Here is a 25481-nt window from a genome sequence, read left to right as displayed (position 1 = left end):
TACAAATCTTTGTACGTTTTACCTCCTCTAGCATTCCTTGTGCTTTGTACTGCTGGCAGCACTAAAGGTTCTTGGCAGTATCCCTGTGGCCACAGGTGCACTGTCTTACTATATTTTACTCAAGTTCCTCTGGTTTCTTTCCACCTAAGTATCAACCTTTCTCATTCCAGTTTTTAACTCATTAAAAAATAAATCTCTCTGGCCTGTCCTGTGAGAAGAAAAAAGTGACTCTGAACTTAATTTTATCACACTTATAGATTAACCTCAGTGCTAAGAAAATTCTTTATTCTAATATGGTAACTCATTCATTCATGCTGTATCTTTTGGTTTGAACCAGTGAGGAGGTTTAAAATTTTAGCTCATTTAATTCACAAAATACTTTTGTATAACAATCTTAAATTTTTGAAATGTTAATGCACAGAAAAATAGATGTAATTATTTTTTTTTTTAATTATAAAGTAGTTCAAAATTAAAGCATCACAGATTGAGAAGTTTTGTTCGTGAATGACTGCTGAAAACTGGAATATATGATAAAGTTGGACTACAAAGGAAGAAGTGACAGAAGGGAATGGATGGAAAGTAAAATACAGAAAGCAGTGTGCCTTGGACTAGTGTCTGCAAAGAACTTTGAGTGCCATCTACAAGTAGTATGCACTTAACAATGTAACCAGAAGGTAACTGTACTGATTATACAGTATTTTAATTAGTTTTCTTTAGTATTTTAAATTTATAAAATTATAAAAATGTTTATAATTGTCTTATGCAATTTTAGGATTTGTGTCTATTAGGACAAGGACAGCTTGTATCACGCGTGCGTCAAGCTGTAACTTTTGGGAGAGATCATGTTCAACAGTGTGAAGTTTGCTCGCCTCGAGGTTTTCTTTGTGAACTGTGCTCTGAAAAGGATGTCATTTATCCATTCCAGCTTGGCACAACTTACACCGTAAGTAATTGGAGAGGATTGTTACACTGAAAATTAGTTTAAAAAATTTAATTTCAGTTCAGTATAGACAAAATTTTTCAGGCCTACATCATTATTAGATTCAGACTCTTCAATTCACCAGGCATTACACAATAATGAGGAGTATTCAGCAGAGGCACTTAGGTTCCATACAGATATTTTTAATCAGACAATGTGGTCCCTTGTCATTGACAAAAATTTAAACAATGTTATCACTTGCAACCCTTTGTGGGTGTATACCAGTATGTAATAGGCCTTTTTGCTTTACTCCTTTAGCTTATAATTCCACCTATTTCTGTCTTATGTTTGTCATTGGTTTCCATTGATCTCTTCCCGACAAACTTTACATCTCTTTGACATGCTTGTGTGTCTCTTAAGTGTCCTGATAGTCCAATTAGATACTTGTACACCACTGTAGTCAACATGTTCTTAAGTACAACCGATTTTTCCTTCTACATAGGCTAGATGTGATGTGAGTTCTCTCCACTCTCTTCTATCTTTTTTGCTTTCTACCTGCACTTCCATCTACTTTGTGTATCCTTCTCCACAGTAATAACAATAATAATAATAATAATATCTACAAAAATTTTCCTTCTAAGGAAGCATCCCGTGCATTTCTTTCAGATTTTTTTTAATTACTTTACATAAATGTAGACAATGTGATACTTTTATCTCAGTAAAATAGCATTGTGATCATAGGTATTAGTAACTATGGCACAGTATTTATTTGGAATTTTGTATATAAGTTTCATTCAGTATGGTAATTTATAAGAAGTTGATTTTCCATGTTTCAAATCATTGTTTTTATATAAGTAACTTACCCAGTAATTACATAGCTATTTATTAGTTTCTTTTGACCGGCAGCTCAAAATTTTGAAATTGTGGGTCATGCTAGTTTGTTTTGGTTATGGCGACATGCCCCGCCCACTTTTGGGTGTAAGAGAAGGTACAACATAGCAAAGAGCTTCAATATGTTTCTGCTGGCTGTGGTTGAAGGACTGTGGTTGGCAGCAGGTCGAATTTTGGAATTTATACTTTGCTGGTTGTTTGCCTTATCTTCAATTGGTGAAGCATTTATTTTCGTAGCTTTTAGGCATAATTAAGATAGTGTTAGGTGAATTTTTATCATTGGTTGACAACTCTTCGCTTGTTTTTTTGACTTGTATTAGACTTTTCTAGGATGTCTGACACTAGTAGTTCTAGTGTTAGGTATTGCAGCAAAGGCTGCAATACTAGACTGACTAAAGAATCTTACGACTCGCACACTGTTCAGTAGATTCACGATGTGAGGAGTGTAGTAACTGGGATATTAAGAAGTGGAAGACTTTAGATGCATATCTCAAGAAACTAGCTAGAGATAGGAAGAGGAAAGCTATGGCTAGGGAATCTAGTAAAGCTTTAGCTAGTCAGGGTTCATCTGCTAAGTCGGATGCAATTGCTCCTGTAATTTCTTCCGTTCCCATTCCATCTCCTCCACCTGTGCAACCCTCTCCTTTACCTGGCTCTCATGTTTCCGACCCCATCACTGTCACCAGTCTGGAGTAAAAAATCAACACTCGTTTCGAGTTGATTGTTCAGTCGATCGCTAAATTAGCGTCGTCAGTGAAATTGCTAATGGACAAGAGTGAATCAGAGCGCCCCGTGGTGCCTTGTGCAAGTGCAGTGATAGTGAAGGAGGTGGCTGTTCGGCCCACTGATTCTCCTAGGCCAAGGTCCCTGACATACTCCCCAGCACCTGGGAGGAGTCAAACTGGCAGCCTAAGGGAGGTCGGTGGGGTCTGTCCCCGAGCAGTCGACCCCTCGGTTCAGTCTGTTGACGAATCCCAGGCTGCAACCAAAGGCCGTTGGAAAGGCCTTCAAGTGAGTGCTCATTGTAGGTATAGAGGGATGAATAAATTTGTTTTTATTTAGCATTTCCCAACGTTTTGTGAGAGAGAGAGAGAGAGAGAGAGAGAGAGAGAGAGAGAGAGAGAGAGAGAGAGAGAGAGAGAGAGCGAGTGTAATTGTTGTTGTGAGTGGTTCGGTTGTTGGAGTTCGTTTATGGCGCTGTCTGTCTGTCTGTCGGGAGTTTTTCGGTTTTGGGGAAGTCTTGGGCAGTTGAGGTCCAACCTTGAAAGTGAACGGGGAGTTCGTCTGTTTTTTTGGGACCACATTAATGGTTCATGTGTCTCTTCTTTTTTTGTTGGTTCGTTGTTGGTGGAGGGTCGGTTTAAGTTTTTTGTTTCGTGGTGTGTGCTGTGATTGGCGACCGTGGACCTTATCCATCTCCAGCAACTCAGGGTGAGTGTTGCGTGTTGTGTTGTTTGTGGGTGTGAATTCCGCCACATAATATTTGGCTGCAGCTGGTACAGCTGCAAGTGAGATTAGTGGCTGGTAGTGTGACTGAAGAGAAGGATGGAAGAGGAACTGGTAAGGTTGAGAGAGGAGAATGGTGGTTGAGGGGTGAGAATGAGAGATTGAGGAGTCAGTTGGAGGAGGTGGGGAATGCTAAGAAGTGCAAAAGAAGAAATGAAAGGAGAGATGAAAGAGTCAGAAGAGAGAATGGAAGACAGGATGGTAGAGGGATGGATAAAAAGTTGGAGGGGAATGATGGGTTGGGAAGAAATGGTTATGTTCATTTTTTTGGAGAAGGGGCTGTTGGAGATTTCTGGAACGTGTGAAGGGGCAAGAGAGAAAGAAAAGGAGGAAGAAGTGAATGGAAGCGTGAGTGATGAAAGTGATGTGGAAATAGGAAGTAAGAAACGAGAGAATGAAAGGCAGGGTAAGGAAAAGGGGAATGAAAAGCAGGGAAGGAATGGAGGGAAAGTAAGGATAAGTCAGGGGAAGAAAAAGGAAGAAGGGAAAGGGAAAGGAAACTGGTAAGAAGTGTAAGGAAGTGGGAAAGGCAGGAAAGAAGGGAGAGGGTGAAGGCAGTAGTGATAGTGAGGTGGATGGAGGTGTGGATAAAAGTGGATAAAAAGAGGGGAAAGAAGAGTGTAATGAGTAAGATGAATGTTGGAGTGGACTCTTTGTATTCGGAAGAGGGTATGAAAGGACAGAGTGAAAGTAGCGAAAGTGAGAGTGAAAGTGAGAAAGAAGTGAGAAAGGCTATGTATGTGAGGGAGGTACTGTGAAAGGTATAATGACTATGTAGGGATGTGCATGATTTCTTAAGGGAGTATGAAAGGTTTTGTCAGGATAAGTATGGGGAAAGTAAGAGAGTGTGGGCACGAGAATTAGGAGAATATTTGACTGGGTTTTTGCTTGATATGTATAGGGTTATTATGAGTGTGGGAGATGTTGAGTATGACAAGGTGAAAGCTAGACTAGTTGAGCAAGCGAAAGTGAGTGTTAAGTATAAGAGGAAGAATGAATTTGATGAGGCAAGAATGAAAGCTGGGGAAACCTTGTTTTGCTTGTAGGCTGGAGACCAAGGAAGAAGTTTGGGGATGATGGGATAGATGAATGTAAGGAGTTAGTACAAGTTGTTAGGGACAGTGCCAGATGGAGTTAGAGAATTTGTGAACTTGAAGCGGAAGGAGAAGAAAAAGATGGACTTTGACTTGGGGAGAAATTTTGGAAATTGACAGAAGATTGAGAGCTTGACAGGGTTATAAAAGAGAGCAGAAGTGTAAGTGTAAGGGGCTGGGGTAGATGAGAGTACTAGAGTTTGGAAGCTTTAGGGATGCAGTGTTGAGGGGCCCAATGAGAATGGCCGATTGTAATAGATAGGAGTGTAAGAGAAGTAATGTGGAGGTGCCAGTGAGGATGAATGGTGGGTTTGTAAGGGAACAACGGGTTGACGGGTTAGGGATTTTTCGATGAGTGGAAGTCGAGCTAAGTGTTTTAGATGTGGAAAGGAAGGACATACAAAGAATGAGTGTAGGTGTGGGCTTTGGGAGCGTGTTTGGTGTGAGCAACCGGACATTTGGTAAGGAGTGTACGAAAGATAGGGGTTAAATGCTACAGGTGCGGACAGGTGGGTCATGTTGCTAATGGTTGTAGGGGTACCTCCAGTGAATGTAATATGTGGCAACTGTGGTAAGAATGGGGTGAATGTGTTCAGAACCGTGTTGCGAAGTGTGTGTGAATGTGGAATGGAAGGGCATGTATCAAGTGTATGTAGACGAAAGAGGGTGACTGTGACAGCGAATTCGGGAAACTGAGTGTGAAGGGGGTTCAAATGGGTGGATCCTCCAGATTTTAAGCGGTGCGTGTGATGCATGTACGTAGGGGTTGTTGCATGAGGGGTTGTTGCATGAGGATCAGCAATTTGTTTTGATAGAGTATGGTAGAAAACGAAGAAAGGGAAGAACGTAAGTAAACTGAATGGTCGTAGTTGTGTGATAGGTGTGAGTGCCAAAGTGAAAATGAGTGATAAAGCTGAAAACGGATGAATGGGATGGTATGAATAGAACGTATAGCATATGCGGGTTTGATATAACCGAGTTGACTGAACGTGTAGGGGTTAGTGAACGGTTGGAGGTGTAAGAGTAAGAGAGCGTAGCAGTAATAGCGAGTGATTGAAAGCATGAATGAATCGTTGCAAGAATTGGAAAGGTCAATGAGCTTGGGGAGGTATTTGGGAACGAGTTAGAGGGTATAGATGAGATTGTGGATGAAATTGAGAGTGGTAATAGTGAAGAAGATAGCGTGAATCTGAGAGAGAATGGAGGAGAAGATGTGAGTTTGAATGTTGCTAGAAGAGAGAATGATTCTGAGAATGATTACGTGCCAGCAAACGCGATCTAGAGGACCTGCTAGTGAGCATCCATGGGTGTTGCATAAAGCAAAGACCCCAAATGCTAAAAAGGAGGAGAAATATAGAGGGATGAATAAATTTGTTTTTATTTAGCATTTCCCAACGTTTTGTGAGAGAGAGAGAGAGAGAGAGAGAGAGAGTGTAATTGTTCTTTGTTGGAGTTCGTTTATGGCGCTGTCTGTCTGTCTGTCGGGAGTTTTTAGGTTTTGGGAAGTCTTGGGCAGTTGAGGTCCAACCTTGAAAGTGAACGGGAGTTCATCTGTTTTTTTTGGACCACATTAATGGTTCATGTCTCTTTTTTTTTTTGGTTCGTTGTTGGTGGAGGGTCGGTTTAAGTTTTTTGTTTCGTGGGTGTGTGCTGTGATTGGCGACCGTGGACCTTATCCATCTCCAGCAACCGAAGATCAGGGTGAGTGTTGCGTGTTGTGTTGTTTGTGGGTGTGAATTCCGCCACAGTAGGTCCTCCAGCTCCAAAGATTTTAGTCCCAGGCGCGCACGGTGCTACGCGGACAAGTCACGCCCACTGAAAAGGAGTGCAGTGAGTTTGAGACTTCTTCCCCTGTTCCTTGTAAGAAGAGCAAGGATTCAGCAACACCCCAGAACAATTCTCTTCATCTTCTTCGAATGACGATCGTAATTTGGTGCTGAAGCGCCTTGTGGTGTGGAGACGTTCTTTGTCGAATAAAGAAGCTACTGCATTGGGTTGGGCACCCAGCGCCCGAAAGCCAGCACTAACTCAGCCAAGCTCCGTTTGCGGTTGAGCACCCGTTGCCGCCCAGTCTCCAACAGGTTTCGTCCCTGACTCCTGTCTCGACAGTGGCCCCCAATTGCCCATTGGTGCCTGCTCCTCCACCGCTTCTTACTAGTGTCTCTTGGACGTTGTTTTTCCGCCAGTTGACCCGATTCAGAGGAAACTGGATAATATTCTCAGTTTGCTTCAGAAGGCTCTTCCTATGGCTCAGACGACAGTGGACTTACCACTTTCTCCTGTCTCTTCTGAGGAAGAAGTTGTTCCAGAACAAGATGCTCCTTTGTTGGCGTACTCTGCTCTGTTGAGATTCCTGCTAGAGACTTATCCTAGCTTCTTTTCACCAGCTACTCCCTCCATTCTTGCTTCGACCTTCTTATGGAAGCCTCCTCAGTCGGTCCTTTGAAATTAACGAAATTAGTTCTTTCCTCTTCAGCAAAGAAGGCACTGGATGAAGTAGAAGGGTGGTTTTCTTAGAAGAGGGAACAAGACAAAGCAGTTTTTTGTTTCCCTCCTTCCAAGTTGTCCAGGTCGAGCTATAGGTTTTATGCGACCGGAGAAGCTCCTTCCCTGGGAGTCTCTACCTCCTCTCCGGGAGACTTCTCCGGCCTTATTGACTTAGCTAGGATAGGAGATCAGCTTTCTCCTCAGCCAAAATTATGTTCTCGGCCTCGGAACTTGCACACCTTCTTAAAAATATTTTTAAGGTGTTCGAAGTGATGAGCTTCCTTGACTGGGTGGTGGGCGCTCTGGCACGTAGACTTAGAGAGTACTTTGCTACCTCAAGAAATCTTGTCGGATCTCTTGGGAGTACTTTCCTGTATTCACAGGGGTGTTTGCGATAGTATGCAGGAGTTAGCCAGTCTGTATGCCATGGGTATTCTTAACCCTTTCCTGCTCAATTGACGTCATATTACGCAACAACCCCCTACCCCCCTTCTTGTCTGACTGACGTAATTATTACGTAAAATTTACCGACATTTTTCGTACGTGTGGTAGGGGTAAATTTTTTTTATTTTCGGACAGTTGGTGGTTTCCATAGGCTAAAGCATACCTTGGACCGTGTAACTCAGGCATCGATACGCCAGGCAAGCAGTCCCTATACTGCGCATGCGCAATTCCCTGGCATAGTAAATTTCCACAATGAAATCAGCTGATCCTACCCACGTTTCTCTCTCGTATCTTACATTTTTTTATAAAATGTAGGATTACATTATTGGAAACACTCTGTTTGGTATCCTCTATTTTCTATAAATTTTTAGTTCCTCTACTGTGCATGCGCAAATCCATGACGTAGTAAAATTCTCACAATGACATCAGCTGATCGCACCCACGCAGGCCTGGCAGGCCACACTTCTGTCAGAGACCATGCGTTTGGCTGGGTAAACACGTGTGGCTGTTTACATACAGCGACGTCAATTGAGAACAGTTTCCAACATGCTTTCGCAAAGTTTTTACAGTAAAACTAGTTAGTGCATCACATAAGAGACGTTTGGATTTTAGGCAAATCTCATTTTTTCATATACAGGCAGTCCCGGTAGTGCATCACATAAGAGACGTTCCTGGATTTTTTAGGAAATATGGCCCCAAAATGGCAGAATAATCTAATTTGAATTTTTGATGTAAAACATTTTTCATTATCATTAAAAGTAAGGTTTCTTATATTTTTATCGATATTTAGAGAATTTTGTTGGCTTTCTCATAAAAATAATTCATTCACCCAACTGTTATAGCTTTTGAGCTACTTAACGATAATGTTGACAACGGTAACATTTTTTTTTCGTTTCGAACAGCTTATAACGTCAAAATGAAACTGTTGCTGTTACCAAAGCCATTTTTCTTGACTCTCACTTTATTCCTCAACCTTTCCTCTACATTTTTGTATATTTACAAAGTAATTTCTATGAAAAAATCCGAGGTAGAGCTCTTCAAAAAAATGTCCAGCGATAATTCTCACCGTATGCCTGGCATAAAGCTCTGTTTCTTACCCACTTTTCTATCAATTTTTCACCAACTGGACTTATTCGTTTTTCATTGTTTTATATGTCGATATTTAGAGAATTTTCTTGGCTTTCTCATAAAAAATAATTCATTCGCCTAACTGTTATAGTTTTTGAGCTACTTAACAATAATGTTGACAACGGTAACTTTTTTTTTTTTTGATCAATTTATAACGTCAAAATGAAACTGTTGCCGTTACCAAAGCCATTTTTCTTGACTTTCCCTTTATTCTTCAACTTTTCCTCTACTTTTTGTATATTTACAAAGTAATTTCTATGAAAAATAACCGAGATAGGGCTCTTCAAAAAAAAAAATTTTTCTAGCGATAATTCTCACCATAGGCCGGGCAGAGCGCTCTGTTTCTCGCCCTCTTTTCTATCAATTTTTCACCAACTGGACTTATTCGTTTTCCATTTTTTATATGTCAATATTTAGGGAATTTTATTGGCTTTCTCATAAAAAAATTATTCATTCGCCTAACTGTTATAGCTTTTGAGCTACTTAACGATAATGTTGACAACGGTAACATTTTTTTCATTTCAATCAAATTATAACGTCAAAATGAAACTGTTGCCGTTACCAAAGCCATTTTTCTTGACTCTCACTTTATTCTACAACTTTTCCTCTACATTTTCGTATATTTACAAAGTAATTTCTATGAAAAATAACCGAGATAGGGCTCTTCAAAAAAAACTTTTTTCTAGCGATAATTCTCACCATACGCCGGGCAAATCGCTCTGTTTCTTACCCTCTTTTCTATAAATTTTTTCACCAACTGGACTTATTCGTTTTTCATTGTTTTATATATCAATATTTAGAGAATTTTGTTGGCTTTCTCATAAAAAAATAATCCATTCGCCTAACTGTTATAGCTTTTGAGCTACGAACGATAATGTTGACAACGGTAACATTTTTTTTCGTTTCAATCAATTTATAACGTCAAAATGAAACTGTTGCCGTTACCAAAGCCATTTTTCTTGACTCTCACTTTATTCTACAACTTTTCCTCTACATTTTCGTATATTTACAAAGTAATTTCTATGAAAAATAACCGAGATAGGGCTCTTCAAAAAAAACTTTTTTCTAGCGATAATTCTCACCATACGCCGGGCAAATCGCTCTGTTTCTTACCCTCTTTTCTATAAATTTTTTCACCAACTGGACTTATTCGTTTTTCATTGTTTTATATATCAATATTTAGAGAATTTTGTTGGCTTTCTCATAAAAAATAATCCATTCGCCTAACTGTTATAGCTTTTGAGCTACGAACGATAATGTTGACAATGGTAACATTTTTTTTTCAATCAATTTATAACGTCAAAATGAAACTGTTGCCGTTACCAAAGCCATTTTTCTTGACTCTCACATTATTCTTCAACTTTTCCTCTACATTTTCGTATATTTACAAAGTAATTTCTGTGAAAAATAACCGAGATAGGGCTCTTCAAAAAAATATTTTTTCTAGCGATAATTCTCACCATACGCCCGGCAGAGCGCTCTGTTTCTTGCCCTTTTTTCTATCAATTTTTTCACCAGCTGGACTTATTCGTTTTCCATTCTTTTATATGTCGATATTTAGAGAATTTTGTTGGCTTTCTCATAAAAAATAATTCATTCGCCTGACATTCATAGTTTTGTAGGTTACTGAACGAAAATATGAAAATAAGTAAAGATTTTTTTTTCGTGAAATAACTCACATTTTTTGTATTTAGAGGGCTGGGACTCTTATCCTGACTATTCCACCACAAAATATAAACATTTAGAAAAAAAGGACAGCAAAATGAACGTTGTTGGCATAAAATTTCTATTTTTGCTGAATTTTCGAAATAATTATTTTTTCGCACTGTCGAGCGCTCCCAGACACATCGGGGCTCATGTGCCCTCAGTGATGTGATAACTATACAGATATGAAAGGGTTAAGAAGAGGGAGCTTTGGTGCTCCTTTACTTCGAAAGGCGTCACTCCGACTCAGAGATCGGCCTTCCTATTCTCCCCCTTGGACAAGACATCTTTTTCCACAGGCTACAGTACTGAACATCGCCTTTGACTTGCAGAAAAAGAACACTCAGGACCTGCTCTTCCAGTCTATGAGACGCCCCAAGGAGTCTTCGACTCTTCCTCCCAGATCTTTGTCTCCGTTGCAACCTACTCCCTTTCGGAGCTCCTGTTCTAGATCCCAGACTAGAACAAGAACTTATATCTGTTTCCCATAGTGTTCCATCAAGAAGCCCTCTCCCAAGTCTTACTCCAAGAAATGAAAACAGTCCTCCATACTCAGGTAGGAGTGCAGCCCCTTCACTTTTGGGAACGGTGGGAACAAAAGGGAGCAAAATCTTGGATAGTGTCTGTCCTGAAGGAGGGCTACACTATCTGATTTTTGAACACTCCTCCTCTAATCTGCAAGCCTGTCGAATTGACAGCTTACTCTCCAGGCTCAGAGAGATTTGCTGCGCTCTTGCTAGAGGTGGAGTCCCTTGTTCAGAAAGAGGCTATAGAGCTAGTAGAGTACGTTCATTCTCTGGGATTCTACAACTGTCTCTTTGTGGTGCCCAAGTCATCAGGGGGCTGGAGACCTGTTTTGGACATAAGTGCTCTAAATGTCTTTGTCAAAAAGACAACATTCAAGATAGAAACAAACCATTCAGTCCTTGCATCCATTCGCCAGGGAGAGTGGATGGCGTCCATTGACATGCAGGACGCGTACTTTCACATTCCAGTACATCCAACTTCCAGAAAGTACCACAGGTTTGAGTTTCAGGCAAGGTGTTCCAATTTCGGGCTCTTTGCTTCGGCCTCTCAACAGCACCACAAATGTTCATGAGGGTATTGGCTCCCCTAGCGAAATGGCTTCATTTGATGGTGTTAAAGATCTCCCTATATTTAGACGACTGGCTACTACGTTCCCGCTCGAAAGCTCAATGTATGGAGGACATACACACGACTTCTCTTGGCTCAAGAATTGGGCCTTTTCATCGATCGGGACATGTCTTTCCTGACGCCTTCTCAGGAGATTCCTTATTTAGGGATGACAATCAACTCGCAGGATTTTCGGCTTTTTCCCAGTCCTGAAGAGAATAGAAAGTGTCTCCAGACAGTGAAAGAATTTCTGAATCTAAACTTTTGCTCAGCCAATCAGTGGCTGAGTCTTTTAGGTACCCTCTCATCCATGGAACAGTTCGTCACTCTGGAAGGACTTCATCTGAGGCCTCTCCAGTTTTTCCTCAGAGCCAGCTGGAACAGGAAAAATTTCAAGACTCGTTCGTGGTCCCAATAACGATGGAAATCAAGGAGGATCTTTGTTGGTGGAATTCCAGGAAGAGACTATCCGAAGGGAAATCTCTTCATCTTCTGAACCCCAGCCTAGAGTTCTTTTCAGATGTGTTGAACCTAGGTTGGGGAGCTCTTTTGGTATTAAAAGGAGTGTCAGGAACCTGGTCTCAGGAACAGCAAAACTGGCACATCAACGCGAAAGAATTACATGTGATATTTCTAGGCCTACAGTGCTTTGCTTCAGAAATTTGGGAGGAGGACAGTAGCAGTGCATTCTGACAACATGATGGCACTGGCGTACATCAAGAAACAAGGAAGAACCCTTTCTTTCTCCCTGTATGAAGCGGCAAGGACCTTCTTCTTTGGTTACAGGGGAGACTTAACGTTCTCGCGGAAGAATTGAGCGTCTAAGACAGATCCTTCCCACAGATTGGACATTAGACCTGTTGGTTTGTGTGGATCTGTGGAAGCTCTGGGGGAAACCCATGATAGATTTGTTCGCGTCTTCCATAAATCACTGACTTCCTCTCTTCTGCTCACCAGTTCCAAATCCCTTGGCATGGGCGACCAATGCACTGTTGCAGGATTGGTCCAACAAAGATCTGTATGCCTTTCCCCCAGTCAGTTTAGTGAGGTAAGTTATCGACAAATTCCGGTATCATCAAAACCTATCCATGATCTTGATAGCCCCCTTCTGGCCAGCAAAAGAGTGGTTCCTGGATCTACTAGAACTTCTTGCAGACTTCCCGAGACTGCTGCCACAGAAACAAGAACTTCTCAGGCAACTCACTTCCGTCGGTTTCACCAAAACCTGTCTTCTCTGGCCCTAACAGGTTCAAACTGTTGAGCAGCTGCTCCGAAAGAAGGGCTTTTCAAGAGTGGTTGCAGACACAGTTGCAAAGTGTAGAGGTCATTCTTCAGATAACGTCTACCAGGCAAAATAGTCCATCTTCAGGTCCTGGTGAAGACAAAATAACGTGTCCTCTTCTGAGACCTCTGTAGCAGAAATAGCGGACTTTCTTCACTTCCTACGCTCCACTAAAGGACTTTCCACCTCTACCATTAAAGGATACAGAGCTATGCTTAGCTCAGTTTTCTGCCATAAAGGAATGGACTTATCATCAAACCAGGATTTGTCCAACCTTAAGTCCATTGACACTGCAAAGCTTAAAGAAAAACCTTTGCTGTTCTGGAACTTAGACGTGGTCCTTAAGTGGCTTTCCAGTTCATGTTTTGAGCCCATGCAGTCTGTCTCTTTAAGGGATCTAACCAGGAAAACTTTTTCTTGTCGCCTTGGCCACCGCTAAGAGGTCCAGTGAAATCCGTGCTTTGGACGGAAACAGGATTTTCTCAGGGGAATGCAGTTTGCTCCTTTTCCCTAGACTTTCAGGCTAAAAACAAATCACCATTGAATCCACGGCCTCGTGCTTTTACGATCAAGAACTTGTCCGGGATAGTGGGGCTGTCTGAAGAAGAAAGAACTCTCTACACAGTAAGGGCCCGAGTTTTATCTTCACAGAATGAAGAACATTCGTGGCACTTCAAGGAACCTTTGGTGTTCTGTGAAATATCCCTCTAGACCCTTGTCTAACAATGCCCTGGCATTTTTTCTGAGGAATCTGATTTCCAAAGCACATTCCATGGTGAATGAAGACTCTCTCTCTTTCAAGGTAAAACCCCAAGAGATAAGAGCAGTCGCTACGTCTTTGGCGTTTAAGCGCAATTTATCCCTCATCAATTGTACAAGCGATGTTTTGGAAGTACAAGTTGGTGTCTGCATCGCATTATTTAAGGGATATCGAGACTACTTACAGTCAATGCAGTACCTTGGGTCCGTTTTACGTGGCTGGCGTGGTGTTGGGGAAGGAAACGTAGAAAGCAATGTCCTTTCTTTAATCTCTTCTCCTTGCTTAGGGTGTTGAGTTTTGGGGAGCCTGGGAGTACTATGTACTTGGAGTACCCTCCAGTCTTGGCTTGATTTTTGGTGGTTATGGTGACTATTTACTCTGGTTATTTTGTGTGGTGCTGCACCCTAGGTAGGGGCATCTTGTTGTACTTTACTAGCCCTCGGAAATTAGTCCATCGCTACAAAGCACCCACTGTAGTAGTAGGCCCTCAAGGCTTTACCACCTCACCTCTACTGGATAAGATGAGCGCCAACCAGAGGCAGTATCTACCTGTAGCAGAGCTGATTCAATGTTAGCAAATTTCTATTCTCAAACTCATTACTATTAATAATGTTTTGGGGTAGATATGCCTAACATTTCTACCTCCATTCAATGTGGGGATCAGCTATGTAATTACTGGGAAAGTTACTTATATAAAAATGACATTTTTTTTTATAATAAAATTAAGTTTTATATATACTTACCCAGCAATTACCTAATTGAAGCCCACCTGCCTCCCCTCAGTTGGACATAAGGGCATAAACAAATTGAAGCTCTTTGCTATGTTGTACCTTCTCTTACACCCGAAAGTGGGCGGGACACGTCACCATAACCAAAACAAACTAGGGTGACCCTTAATTTCAAAATTTTGAGCTGCTGGTTAAAAGAACTAATAGCTATGCAATTACTGGGTAAGTATATATAAAACTTTATTTTATTATAAAATGTCACTTTCACATTCTGCTTGAAGATGCATTTTTGTATTTATTTGTTTTTAATATATATACACCGGTAATTTGTATTGAGAAATCCCGTATAGTTTCTATTGTATAAGTAAAAATGTTGTATCAAATGTACAAGTGAAAAAATAAAGTACAGGTTGACCATCACTAATCCGGCATCGTTGGGACCTAGAGGGTGCCGGATTAGCCATTTATTAGGCTAGAATACATGAAACACAGTAGCTAAGCACCTCATCCTAGAATTAAAATATCCCATAAATCAGTGCAAGTTGGTTAATAAAGAAAAGACAATGATCAAATACAGGCAGTGCTCGAGTTACGATAATTCGACTTACGATATTTCGAGTTTACGAAGGGGATAGCAATTAATACCGATACGAAAATATTTAGGAAATATTTTTAGATTTCACGCAGGCAGCGAGAGAGACCAACTTACAATAGACCAACTTCTTTTCCTCCATCTCTTTATTCCATCTGCTAGTTAAAAAAGTAAAAGAGAATGATAAAAGTATATTGTTAGTAACGTTATACTCTTGCGTAAATGTATACAGCCATAAACAACCGAACGGGAAACTGTTGTTTTGCTAATAATCGTATCAGATAACAACTGTTGTGCTTGTATTTCAACCATCGTATGGTAATACACAATTACTATAGTTATGTTACAAATGACGTTAAGGACTGAAATATTTTTTACACTATACCCTTGTTTGCTTTGGAGAAAAGATCGGCAGGGAAATATACTGCTACAGTAACTTTAAGCTGCAAGTTGTAGCTGAAGCTGAGAAAACAATATTCAAGCTGCTAATGACTATAAATTATTGTGCATCGGCAACATGGATGAAATCGACTGTAAATAAAACTGGAGAGAATGTATTTTAATCAAAACTACTGGGCATGAAAGAATACAAATTACTACTGTTTTCACGCCGATAAAAGATAAATACGTAAAGCTCGTATTATGATGAAATCAAGAGAAAATAGCGAACGGAATCTTGATTTTTTTTACTAAAAAAAAAAAAGCCCCCAAAGCGGCCAGCCACGATTCCTGCAAACGTCATATATTAAAGAAAAAATAGCTAAATTAATTTCACAACGAGACCTATTTAAGTTATATTTCGACTTAAAAACACTTCTTATAACGAAAAATATCCTTGTCCCAAATAAATAAACTATCCATATTCATTTACGCTAACTAGAAGCAAGAAAAGCGCTTTGAACTTGGTTAAATGCGGCAATATCGATTCCCAAAACAAAACATTGATTGCAATTTATAATACAAAAGCAATATGAGAATATACGCAATTGGAAACAATGTAGTAAAGCATAACTTTTTAAAAGATCCATGAAAAAGATGCACATTCATTATGTTGATGTTTGTATAATACTGTTAATATGTGAATAGAGTTCAGTATAATGTAGGCTAGGCTACCAGTTTGTTGATGCAGCACACTGCGCCACCAAATCGAAGCGGCCGGCGAGCGAGTTAGCGCAGCGACCCGGGAAATTTGAAAATTAGTGCGGAAACAAGAAATTACTCTAGCCGAAATTTGTGCCGGATTACTGATTGTTCCGGACTACTGATTGCCGGATTAGTGATGGTCAACTTGTATTAAGTAAATATTAAGACTTAAGAGTGCAAAGTAGGAGAAGAATAGGGAAATAGAAAGTGTGCATAATTAACGTAAAAGAAAGCCAGTCTTACACTGAAGATTAGGGTGATAGACAGAATTCTATTAAACGACTAGTAATGTGGACCAAGGAGCGGCTATGTAATATCTAGATGTCCGGGTTGCTGTAATGCAGCAGTGTATCATCTTGTGCAGGTTATGATATCTGGGGAAATGTGGTCTGGTGAAATGCTTGTAACTTTTATCTTTCGTAGCCATAAGAGCCTGGCCATTAATATCTTTTGACATAAATTGTACATCAGCTAGCATGTTGTAAATTGTGTTGTGGTATTGTATGACAGTAATAATATTTATTAATACAAACTGTGTATTAGTGGTGCATATTTAACCACAACACATCATCTAGACTCCTATGCTTATATGGTACTCTCCTCTCCATTGGCAGTATGGCCCTATAAGACCCAGGATAATGATTTTCTCTGAAAAAGTGCATATGGCATACGGGCAAAGATGATGTATCACTCTAGTAGGTTAGATGTTTGTAAGCAACTTTTGTACTAAAACTTGAAGGATGTGAGTTTGCACATCATGTGGAGATGTAGTAGTTTTTTCTCTTTCTTTCAGTGTGGTGTTTGCTACGGCGTTTATCATGCAATTTGCGCGAGAGGGCAGAAAGAATGTCGTCGTTGTTTAAGGAGGCAAGCTAGGAAGGAGTCGGTTGAGGTGGAAAACAGAGAGGAAGTGTAACATTTTTTAGTTACATTGTATACTTTTTATACAAATTAGTCTGTAGTGTATTGTGTGCAGTGGTTTCTTGAAATATGTGTTTTAATGAAAATACATCTGTACTGATAGGGCCTTACCATACTGAGTATCTTTGACTTAAATCACTGTACGACATAAACGAAAGCTAATGAAACACAGTTGGAGATATCTGTACTGTGCTTGAAATTGTTAAACAACAATTATGTACTAGCACTAAATATCTAGTCTGAATACAAAGTTATCCAACTGACAACAAGTTCACTGTGGTTTACCGAGGGTTCTTATCTTACTCTTTCATTGCAAGAGTGAGCGCAAAGTATCTTAGCTTGTCACTACACTTGGTGCTCCTCTGTCGCAGCTATTTCTCACTAGCTTCATGTACTTGTATGGTGTTTTGTTGAATTTTTGCAAGCAAATTTATACTTCCTAGAGCGTAACATTTAATTTATACAACTCCCATGTTATTGTTTATAGTATTAAACATTCACAATAGAGGTCTGAAGTTTTAAGATGTAGGGGTGCAAATTTAACTTGCTGTGATATATATAGTCTTTACCATATGACCATTTCATTTACTTAAAGAACAAATGATAAATTTGCCCTTACAAATTATGTAAATATTTGCAAGTTATACCATTGGGTTTCTCTCCACACTTGAGTACAGTAGACTGTTGACTATGTATCATCCAGAATGGCACTGAGGATTAATAATCCTTGGAAGCATACCAAAGTGTTTTAAGTGTGGATTAATCTTCAGATGTTGATTGGAATCATTTAGTACCTCAGTAAATAGCAGTAGTGTGAGGAACTGCACATTGTTGATGACTTTGGATGAACTAATAGACCATATTGGCAGTTTGGTATATTTTGTCTTGAGTGCCTTGTAATCTTTTCATAATACTGTAGGTTTATTTTGTCATAAATGTGTTGTTGATGTCCACTATACTAAGAATGAATTTGAAGTTATATACTGTAATCCTTTTATGTTGTTATAATAAAGAACTGTAGTAGCTTCCATTGTGGAGTCTGTAGTATACCTGTACATGTAATGTATTTGTACAAAATTGAAATCCATTACCACATTGGAACTTCAAATATAGATATTGTTTGTACATAGCATAATTCTCAAAAACATTCTGTAAGATTTGAGCAGTGCTACATTATCTTCCCAAAGTACTATGGAACAAGTAATTTACTATAGAGTAAGAGTAATTTACCTCAAGCAATACACATGACTTTGGAGGGTTAGTTGGTGGGCCCTAGTTGTACTATATAGGAATGTGACTAGGTGATCCCATCACACAATGGTACAGTACTTTGCAGTAATAATCTAAGAGCAGCAGTTAGGTTTTTTAATATTTGAAACTACAACTTTTTTCCCTTATTTCAGAATGTGGTACATGATTGATTTAAGTGGACATAATTTGTTGTGGTTGTCATAAGCTTTGTCATGGATATCATTAGTATGTATAAACAATGAAAGCAGCCATTGGATTTATGCTACAGCTTTTTAGGACATGCTTGTATTCTCTGCAACACCAGAGGTTTTAATGAAATCATGTATACAAATTTGTAAACAAATCAGTCTCAGTGATGTAAATATCAAAAGGGAGAAAAAAAAATCTAAGGAAGGTATGTGTAATTTTGTTTGACCATAAACAAATAGATTTCTGATATGTATAAAGATTAACAAGGGACTGTGAATTAAGGTACAGCTCAATAGGGTAGATGGTCATTTCCTTTTGTTAGAATTGTCCTCTTCAGTTTCTATACATCCTGTATTTGGTGGAATGGCCTTTTTGTGTTGTTCTAAAGACAACTTGAAGTTTAGGGTTTAGCCTCTCTGCCATCTTTTTCTCTTAGGCTCTGATGATAATCTGTGTACTTGGATTGGACAGTCCAGGAAGAAATGTATCATTAAACAGACAGTCAGATTCTGCTGCTTTTATCCCTCTCTGCAGCTGCATGCACTGATTGGATTAACTTTTTCCCCTCTGTTTAGTTGTTTGCATTGTAGGGATTGGCCTTCTTTGCTGTCCCAGTGCTTGCAGTGGCTAGAGTGGTTTCTGCCACCTTGTGACTACAAACCCCCCCAGGGATTTGCCTCTACCACCATACAAACTGTTGATCTTCAAGTTTTGCATTGCTTACTATTATAGGACTGACCTTTCTGCTGCCCTGCAACTGTTCACAAAGGATTGGCCTCTTTTGTCACACTGCAACTGTATCCATTGATTGGTATGGCTCTGACACCTTGCAACTGCAATTGCTGCCTGGTCTCTGCCATTCAACAACTGCATCCCCTGCATCCTCTTTGCTGCCTTGCAACTATACTTGCTGGTTGGATTGGTCATTTTGCAATCTTGTAACTCCATCAGGTGATTGGATTAGCCATTTTTGTTGTCTTGTGACTCCATCCTCTGATAGAAATGGGATAGAAAATAATGAACAAATTAGAAGTTTAAAAAGAATCATTAAATAGAAGGATAAGCATGCAAATCACTAGTCAGGTGTTCCAATAGATAGGATTCATTGTTCAGACAGCATGGGTAATTTGACTTATTCGATGACTGAAATGACACACAAACAAAAATTAATTTAGACTAGTTTAGCAACTTATATTTTTCAATAAATAGCATACAGTATTTTCTTTCATATAATTTTCAGTATGTATCAAAGTTCCCACCTTCACATTCTGGATGGTAAATTGAAATTGCTCTGAGATGATGAAGTCAAACTAATCTTTAACTTCAAGGTACATATATTTTATTAAGTTGCTTCCAATAAAAATAAAAATGCAAAATGCAAATTAATGTGAAAAGGTAAAAATTTATTTTAATAAAATATTAATATTGAAATTTCAAATTAAAGATAAACTAGTAAAAAAATAAAGCACTTGCTACATATAAATATACCTACATACCACTTACTGAAAGAATTGGCAACTTTCTCATGTTCTTGGAAAACAAAATTAATACTGTAGTAGATACATAAAACATTATTGTAACTCTGGTTAGATTGGCTATTTTTCTGCGCTGTGACTATCTACTGGATGGATTGGCCTTTTGCTGCTTTGCAACTGCATCCTGTAAATTAGAGTGACCTCTTTGTTGCCTTTTCACTACCTGTAACTGCAACCACAAGGTTGATTAGCTATGCTGCCTTGCAACTGCATCCACTCTTTTAATTGACCTTTTTGGCCAACCTGCAACTTAATGGTAGGGTTGGGTTGATCCTTAAGCCATCCTGCAACTACTTTTGGTTGGACTGGCCTTTTCACCACCTTGAAACATCATCATCTGGTTGATTTGACCTTTTTGCTAACTTGTTACATCTCCTGAGGTTCAACTGGCCTTTTCACCACTGCAAATTCTTATTTTGGGTTGATTGGACTTTTTGCTGCATGATGACTGCATCATATGGCTTTCTTAGAAACACTGCTGCACTGCAAATGCAGTCTCTAGTTGGATTGGCTGTTTTGCCAACTGATGATATCTGATCAGTTTGTCCTTATCAGTGTTGTGACTTCATCCTTTGGGTTGACTGGACTTGTTGCTTCTTACTATAATATGGTTGCCTCATATAGTTATGTTTAGTGACCTTTGCCACACTGCAAATTCATCTGGTTTGAATGGTCTTTTTGCTGCACTGTTTTACATCCTCTGGTTGGATAGGCCTTTTCACTGTCCCATGAAGGCTTCCCTGGGGTGGATTGGCTTTTTTACTGCCCTATGACTGCAGGCTGTGCTTGGATTGTCCTTTTCATTATACTGTGACAGCATCTGGTTCAATTGGAATATAAAATTAAGGTAAAAGGCCAAGTGCTGGAGCTCATGAGGTCATTCAGAGCTGTTTAAACTTTTAAGAGGTGGAAAACTTTGCAGTTGCACTATGAAACAATTGTTAGGAAAGGGTGGAAAGAAAGATAGAAGATAGAAGAAACAAGAATATGAATGGAGGTTCAGTAAAGGGAATGAAAGAGGTTGCATCTAGGAACCAAAGTGATTATGCAAAAAACTTAAAGCATAAAAACTTAAGTAATGTCTACAGTGCACTGTGTGAGGTGCATTGATGACATTACTCCCTATGGGGGCCATTTGGTTAGATTGGTCTTTTTGCTGCCCTTCAGTGGCATGTCCTATTGGATGGGACTTCTTGGGCCCTGTTACACCATCTCCTGGTGGAATTGGCCTTTGTACTGCCCTATAACTTCATCCGCTGTGTGTTTTGGGCTTTTTTGCTTCTTGACTTGATCCTCTGGTTGGATTGACCTCTTTGCTGCCATACAGTCCATAGTTGGAGCAACCTTTTGGCCTCCTGACTAAATCATCTGGCTGAATTGTCATTTTCACTGTACTGCTGTATGTTTTGGGCTTTATTGCTTCATGGCTTGATCCTTTGGTTGGACTGACCTTTTTGCTTCATGACTTGATCATCTGGTTGGACTGACCTTTTTGCTGCCATACATTCCATGGTTGGATCAACCTTTTGTCCTCATTATGTCTAAATCATCTGGCTTAATTGTCATTTTCACTGCACTGCATTCCTCTGAATTGTTTGACCTTACTGCTGCCTTGCAAATACATGACTTTTATTTTGACTGGCCTCTTTGCTGACAACAGGACTTTCACAAACCAGAGGATGCAGCTGCAGGGCAGAAAAAAGGCCAAATCAGACAAGAGGGTGCAGTCCTAAGGCAGTTTGCACTGTTTCTTTGCTTTGGCTGTTTGGACTTTTTCTCTGCTCTGTGACCCAATTCTCTGGTAGCACTGTTGTGGTAATTACTGTATGACTGCACCCTTTGGTTTTCTGGTCTTTGCTCTGTTGCTGCATTATCTGGTTGTACAGGTATTGGCGTTTTCTCTTCTCTGCTACTGTAGACTCTTGTTGGACTGGCCTTCTTGCCACCCCTATAACTTACTACACCTTTTTTGTTGGATAGGCATTTTTGCAGCACTGTGGCTGCATCCTCTAGTGTGATAAAACCTTTTGCCATCCTAAGAATGAATGAGGCCTCTAGTTGGATGGGTCCTTTTGCTGCTTTGAGACTATCTTGTGGTTGGCTTGACCTTTTCATCACTACTTTGAGAATGTATTAATTGGTTTAATGACCTTTTTGCAGCAAGGGCAGTAAACAGGCCAATCAACTAGTGGATGTATTCATAAGGCAGAGAGGCGTAAAGGTCCATACAAGAGGATGTAGTTGCAAGGTACTGAGAGGTCATTGTAACTACAGTATGCAGTTGTAGGTGATGAAAAGGCCAAATCCAACCGTTGGATGCAGTTGCACTATGACAGAATTGGTAATCCAAACAAAGTATACAGTCACAGTACAAACCAACCAGAGGTTAGTGTTACAGAGTGGTGAAGATAATTCAAGAGTATGCAGTCACAGAGTAGCAAAAGGCTAATCAAAGAAGAGGATGTAGTTTCAGTTAAATAAAAAGACAAATTAACCTGAGTATGCAGTCACAGAGCTATCCAGCAGATCTTCTGGTTATGATGACCATTTTGCCTCCCTGCTATTGCATCTTTTCTTGCTATTCCATGCACTGCAACTGCATCCTCTAAATGAATTTGTTTTTTCACTGCCCTGCAATTGGGTCCTCTGGTTGGATTTGCATATTCATCACACTGCAACTGCATCCTCTAGCTGAACTGACCTGTTTGCTGCTCTGCAACTGTATCCTTTGGTTGGGTTAGTTTCCCCACTGTACAACCACACCCTCTGGTTGAATATGCCTTTTTGCTCCCTTGTGACTGCATCCTTTGGTTGAACTGGCTTTTTCATTGCCCTGAGACTGATTCTCTGGTTGGACACCCTTTCAAATTTTGGTTCTACTGACTGACCTTTTCACCACTTGTGACTACATCTGGTTGGACTGGCAGTTTTGCTGCTGGGTGACTTTATCCTCTGGCTAGGACTGGTCTTTCACCTTCCTGAGACATCTGGTTGGATTGGCCTTTTCTCTGCGTATACTGTATTGGCTTTTGCTCTGCTTGTGAACTGCATCTGGTTGTATTGGCCTTTGCTCTGCTTGTGAACTGCATCTGGGTGTATTGCTTTGTTTGTGAACTGCATCCGATTGTATTGGACTTTTTTTTTTCTTTGTAACTGCATCCTCTGGTTCAAATGGCCTTTTCACTGTACTGTATACTGTGATAGCTAGCATCTTCTGGTTAGATTCGTATTTTTGCCACTACAAATTTATCCTTTGGATGGATTGGTCTTTTCACTACACTTCAACTGCATCATCTGGTTGGATTGTTGTTTTCTTTGCCATCTGACAGCATTTCCTTTTTGGATTGGTCTTTTCCGTGCCATGCATCTGCATCCTCTGATTAGACTGATTATTAAAGCAGTGAGCAACAGGATCTATTTGGATTGATCTTTTTAAGCGCACAGTTACTGCATCCTTTGGTAAGATTGGCCTATCACTGCTCTCTGGCTAGATCCTTGGGATGGGTTTGATTTTTTGTTGCCCTCCAACTGCACCTTCTGGTTTTACTGGCCTTTTCTGTACTTTTTGCTCTGCTAGTTTGTTCTTGAGTTGGATTGGACTTTAGTTCTGTGGCTACATCCTCTTGAATAAACTGGATTTGTCACTGACCTACAATTGCATTCTTTGGTGTTATGTAGAGGTGCATTCTAGTAGGACCGGCCTTTTAGTCACTTTTATGACTGCCTTTCCTGGTTGGATTGGATTTTGTTCCACCATGTGCATACATTGTGGTATGATTGGGCTTTTTGCTTGCTGCCTTATGTCCGCATACTCTGGTTGGATTGGCATGGTCTCTGCATTGTGACAGTATTCTCCTGGCTGTATTAGTCCTTTTGCTGCCCAGTGACTGCCTCCTCTGGTTGGAGTGACCTTTTAACCTTCCCTGCAACCTTATTTGCTTGCTGAGTTTGCAAATTCTGTTGTTCATGACTTCACTTCTGTTTGGATTGGCCTTTTTGTTGCTCTGTTGTTGATCACATCCTTCAGTTGGTTTGACTTCTCGTCACCCAACAACTGCCATGTCCAGTTAGATTGGCCTTTTGCTGCCCTGCAACTAACCCTCCTGGTTAGGATGGTCTTTTTGCTGCCTAGCTTCTGCATCCTCAGGTTAGACTGGCCCTACTGGACTATAGCTGCATTGTTTGGATGGATTGGATTTTTTGTCTTCTGTATAGCTAGGCCTTTTTTGCTGCCCTTCAACTTCATCTTCTGGTTGGACAGACTTTTCACTGCACTTCAACTTCACACCCTTTGAGTGGTCTGGGTTTCTTGCTGCATGACTTCATCCTTTGGTTGGATTGACCTTTTTGTCACCCTGCAAATATTTTTCCTAGTTGGGTTGGCCATTTGGCAACATTGCCATTTTCACCGAATCGAGAATGCATCCTCTTGTTGAATAGGCCTTACTGCTGTTGCCACCATGCAAATGCATAATTAATGAGGTCATCTAGTCTAGCTGAAACTAGATTCTGCAAATCCAATCCAACCAGTGGTTGCAGATGCAGCATTGGAGAGGTTCCATCCAACCAATGGATGCTGTTGTAGTTGGCAAAAAGGCCAATCCAACCAGAGGATGCAGTCACATAGCAGCACAGTGTCCTATATTACCAAAGATAGCAGCCACAAGGTGGCATAAGAAAAATCTAACCAGAGGAGGAAATTACAAAGCAGTTAATTAATGCATTTGCTTGTTTTGCTGCAATGCAACTGCATTCCCCTGGTTGGACTGGACTGCTTAATGCATCCTCTGGATAGACTGACTCTTCATTGCATTGTGACTGTATTCTCCATATACTGGATTTGGCTCTGTGATTGCATTTTCTTCTTGTGGTTGTCTTGTCCCAGGTCTAACTGCATTCTGTGGTTGGTTTTAGCTGCCATGTGACTGCATCCTCTGTTTGGTTTGTCCATTTTGTTTCCCTGCAATAACATAGTTTGACTGGCTTACTAACTGTTCTGTGATTGAAATCCTTTTTTAAGATTGTAATTTTTGTTGCCCTGTGGTTGCTTCCTATGGGGTTACTTGTCTTTACTGTGTGTTCTGCTGCTTTATTATCTGGTTGGATTGGCCTTTCTCTGCATTGCAGCTGCGTATTCTGGTTGGACTGGTCTTTTCTCCCCATTGTGACAGCATCTCACAGTTTGGTTTTTTCACCTCCCTTTTACTTTCTTTAGCTGGAGTTTCTACTTGGATAGACCTTTTTACCTCCTTGTGACTTTATCATATTGTTGCATTAGACTTTTCACTACCTAGGTAGTGAACAGGCCAATCTAAGTGTGGATTCAGTCACAGACTTGAGTGGTAATAAAGCCCATTTAAGCAAAGGATGCAGTAGCAGGGCAGTGAAAAGGCCATTATTATCAGAGAATCCAGTCACATGCTAGCAATCAGATCAAAACCAACCATTGGATGCAGTCACCAGCAGCAAAACGGGTAATCCAAACAGAATATAGTTGCAAGGCAACAAAAATGACAACCCAATGGACTGTACACAATGGGGTGTACAATTATAGGGCCATAAGAAGCTTATCCAACAAGCAGATGCTATGGCTTGGAAGTAAAGAGGCCATTCCAAGCATAGAGTAACAGATTTTGGATGACAGCGAGCCAATCCAACCAATCAGTGCTCTATTCGATTGGTAGTTTTGAATAATTTGTGGTTGTATTCTCTAGATGGTTTGGCTTTTACAGTCCTGCAAGTACACCCTGTTGGTTGAATTAGCCTTCTTCCT

The 25481-nt window shown here is 40.1% G+C and overlaps 1 protein-coding gene and 1 long non-coding RNA gene across 2 annotated transcripts in view; one reads left to right on the top strand and one right to left on the bottom strand.

The window, feature by feature from the left end:
- Plekhm1 (Pleckstrin homology and RUN domain containing M1) overlaps window positions 1–17763 on the top strand; it is a 40628-nt gene extending 22865 nt beyond the window's left edge. The window contains exons 9-10 of the mRNA XM_067089558.1: window positions 773–943; window positions 16606–17763. Of these exons, the coding sequence (XP_066945659.1) occupies window positions 773–943; window positions 16606–16728 (294 nt within the window). The 3' untranslated portion in view covers window positions 16729–17763. The remainder of the gene's footprint in view (window positions 1–772; window positions 944–16605) is intronic.
- A 611-nt stretch (window positions 17764–18374) lies between these two features.
- Window positions 18375–25481, bottom strand: part of LOC136830239 (uncharacterized) — a 33889-nt gene continuing 26782 nt past the window's right edge. Inside the window, exon 3 of the long non-coding RNA XR_010850608.1 lies at window positions 18375–19166. This is a non-coding gene — a long non-coding RNA (uncharacterized lncRNA). The remainder of the gene's footprint in view (window positions 19167–25481) is intronic.

The sequence above is a fragment of the Macrobrachium rosenbergii genome, chromosome 46 (assembly GCF_040412425.1).
Source record: "Macrobrachium rosenbergii isolate ZJJX-2024 chromosome 46, ASM4041242v1, whole genome shotgun sequence".
NCBI lineage: Eukaryota > Metazoa > Arthropoda > Malacostraca > Decapoda > Palaemonidae > Macrobrachium > Macrobrachium rosenbergii.
Note: the sequence above shows the minus strand (reverse complement) of the source record. Positions and strands in the feature narration are given on the sequence as shown.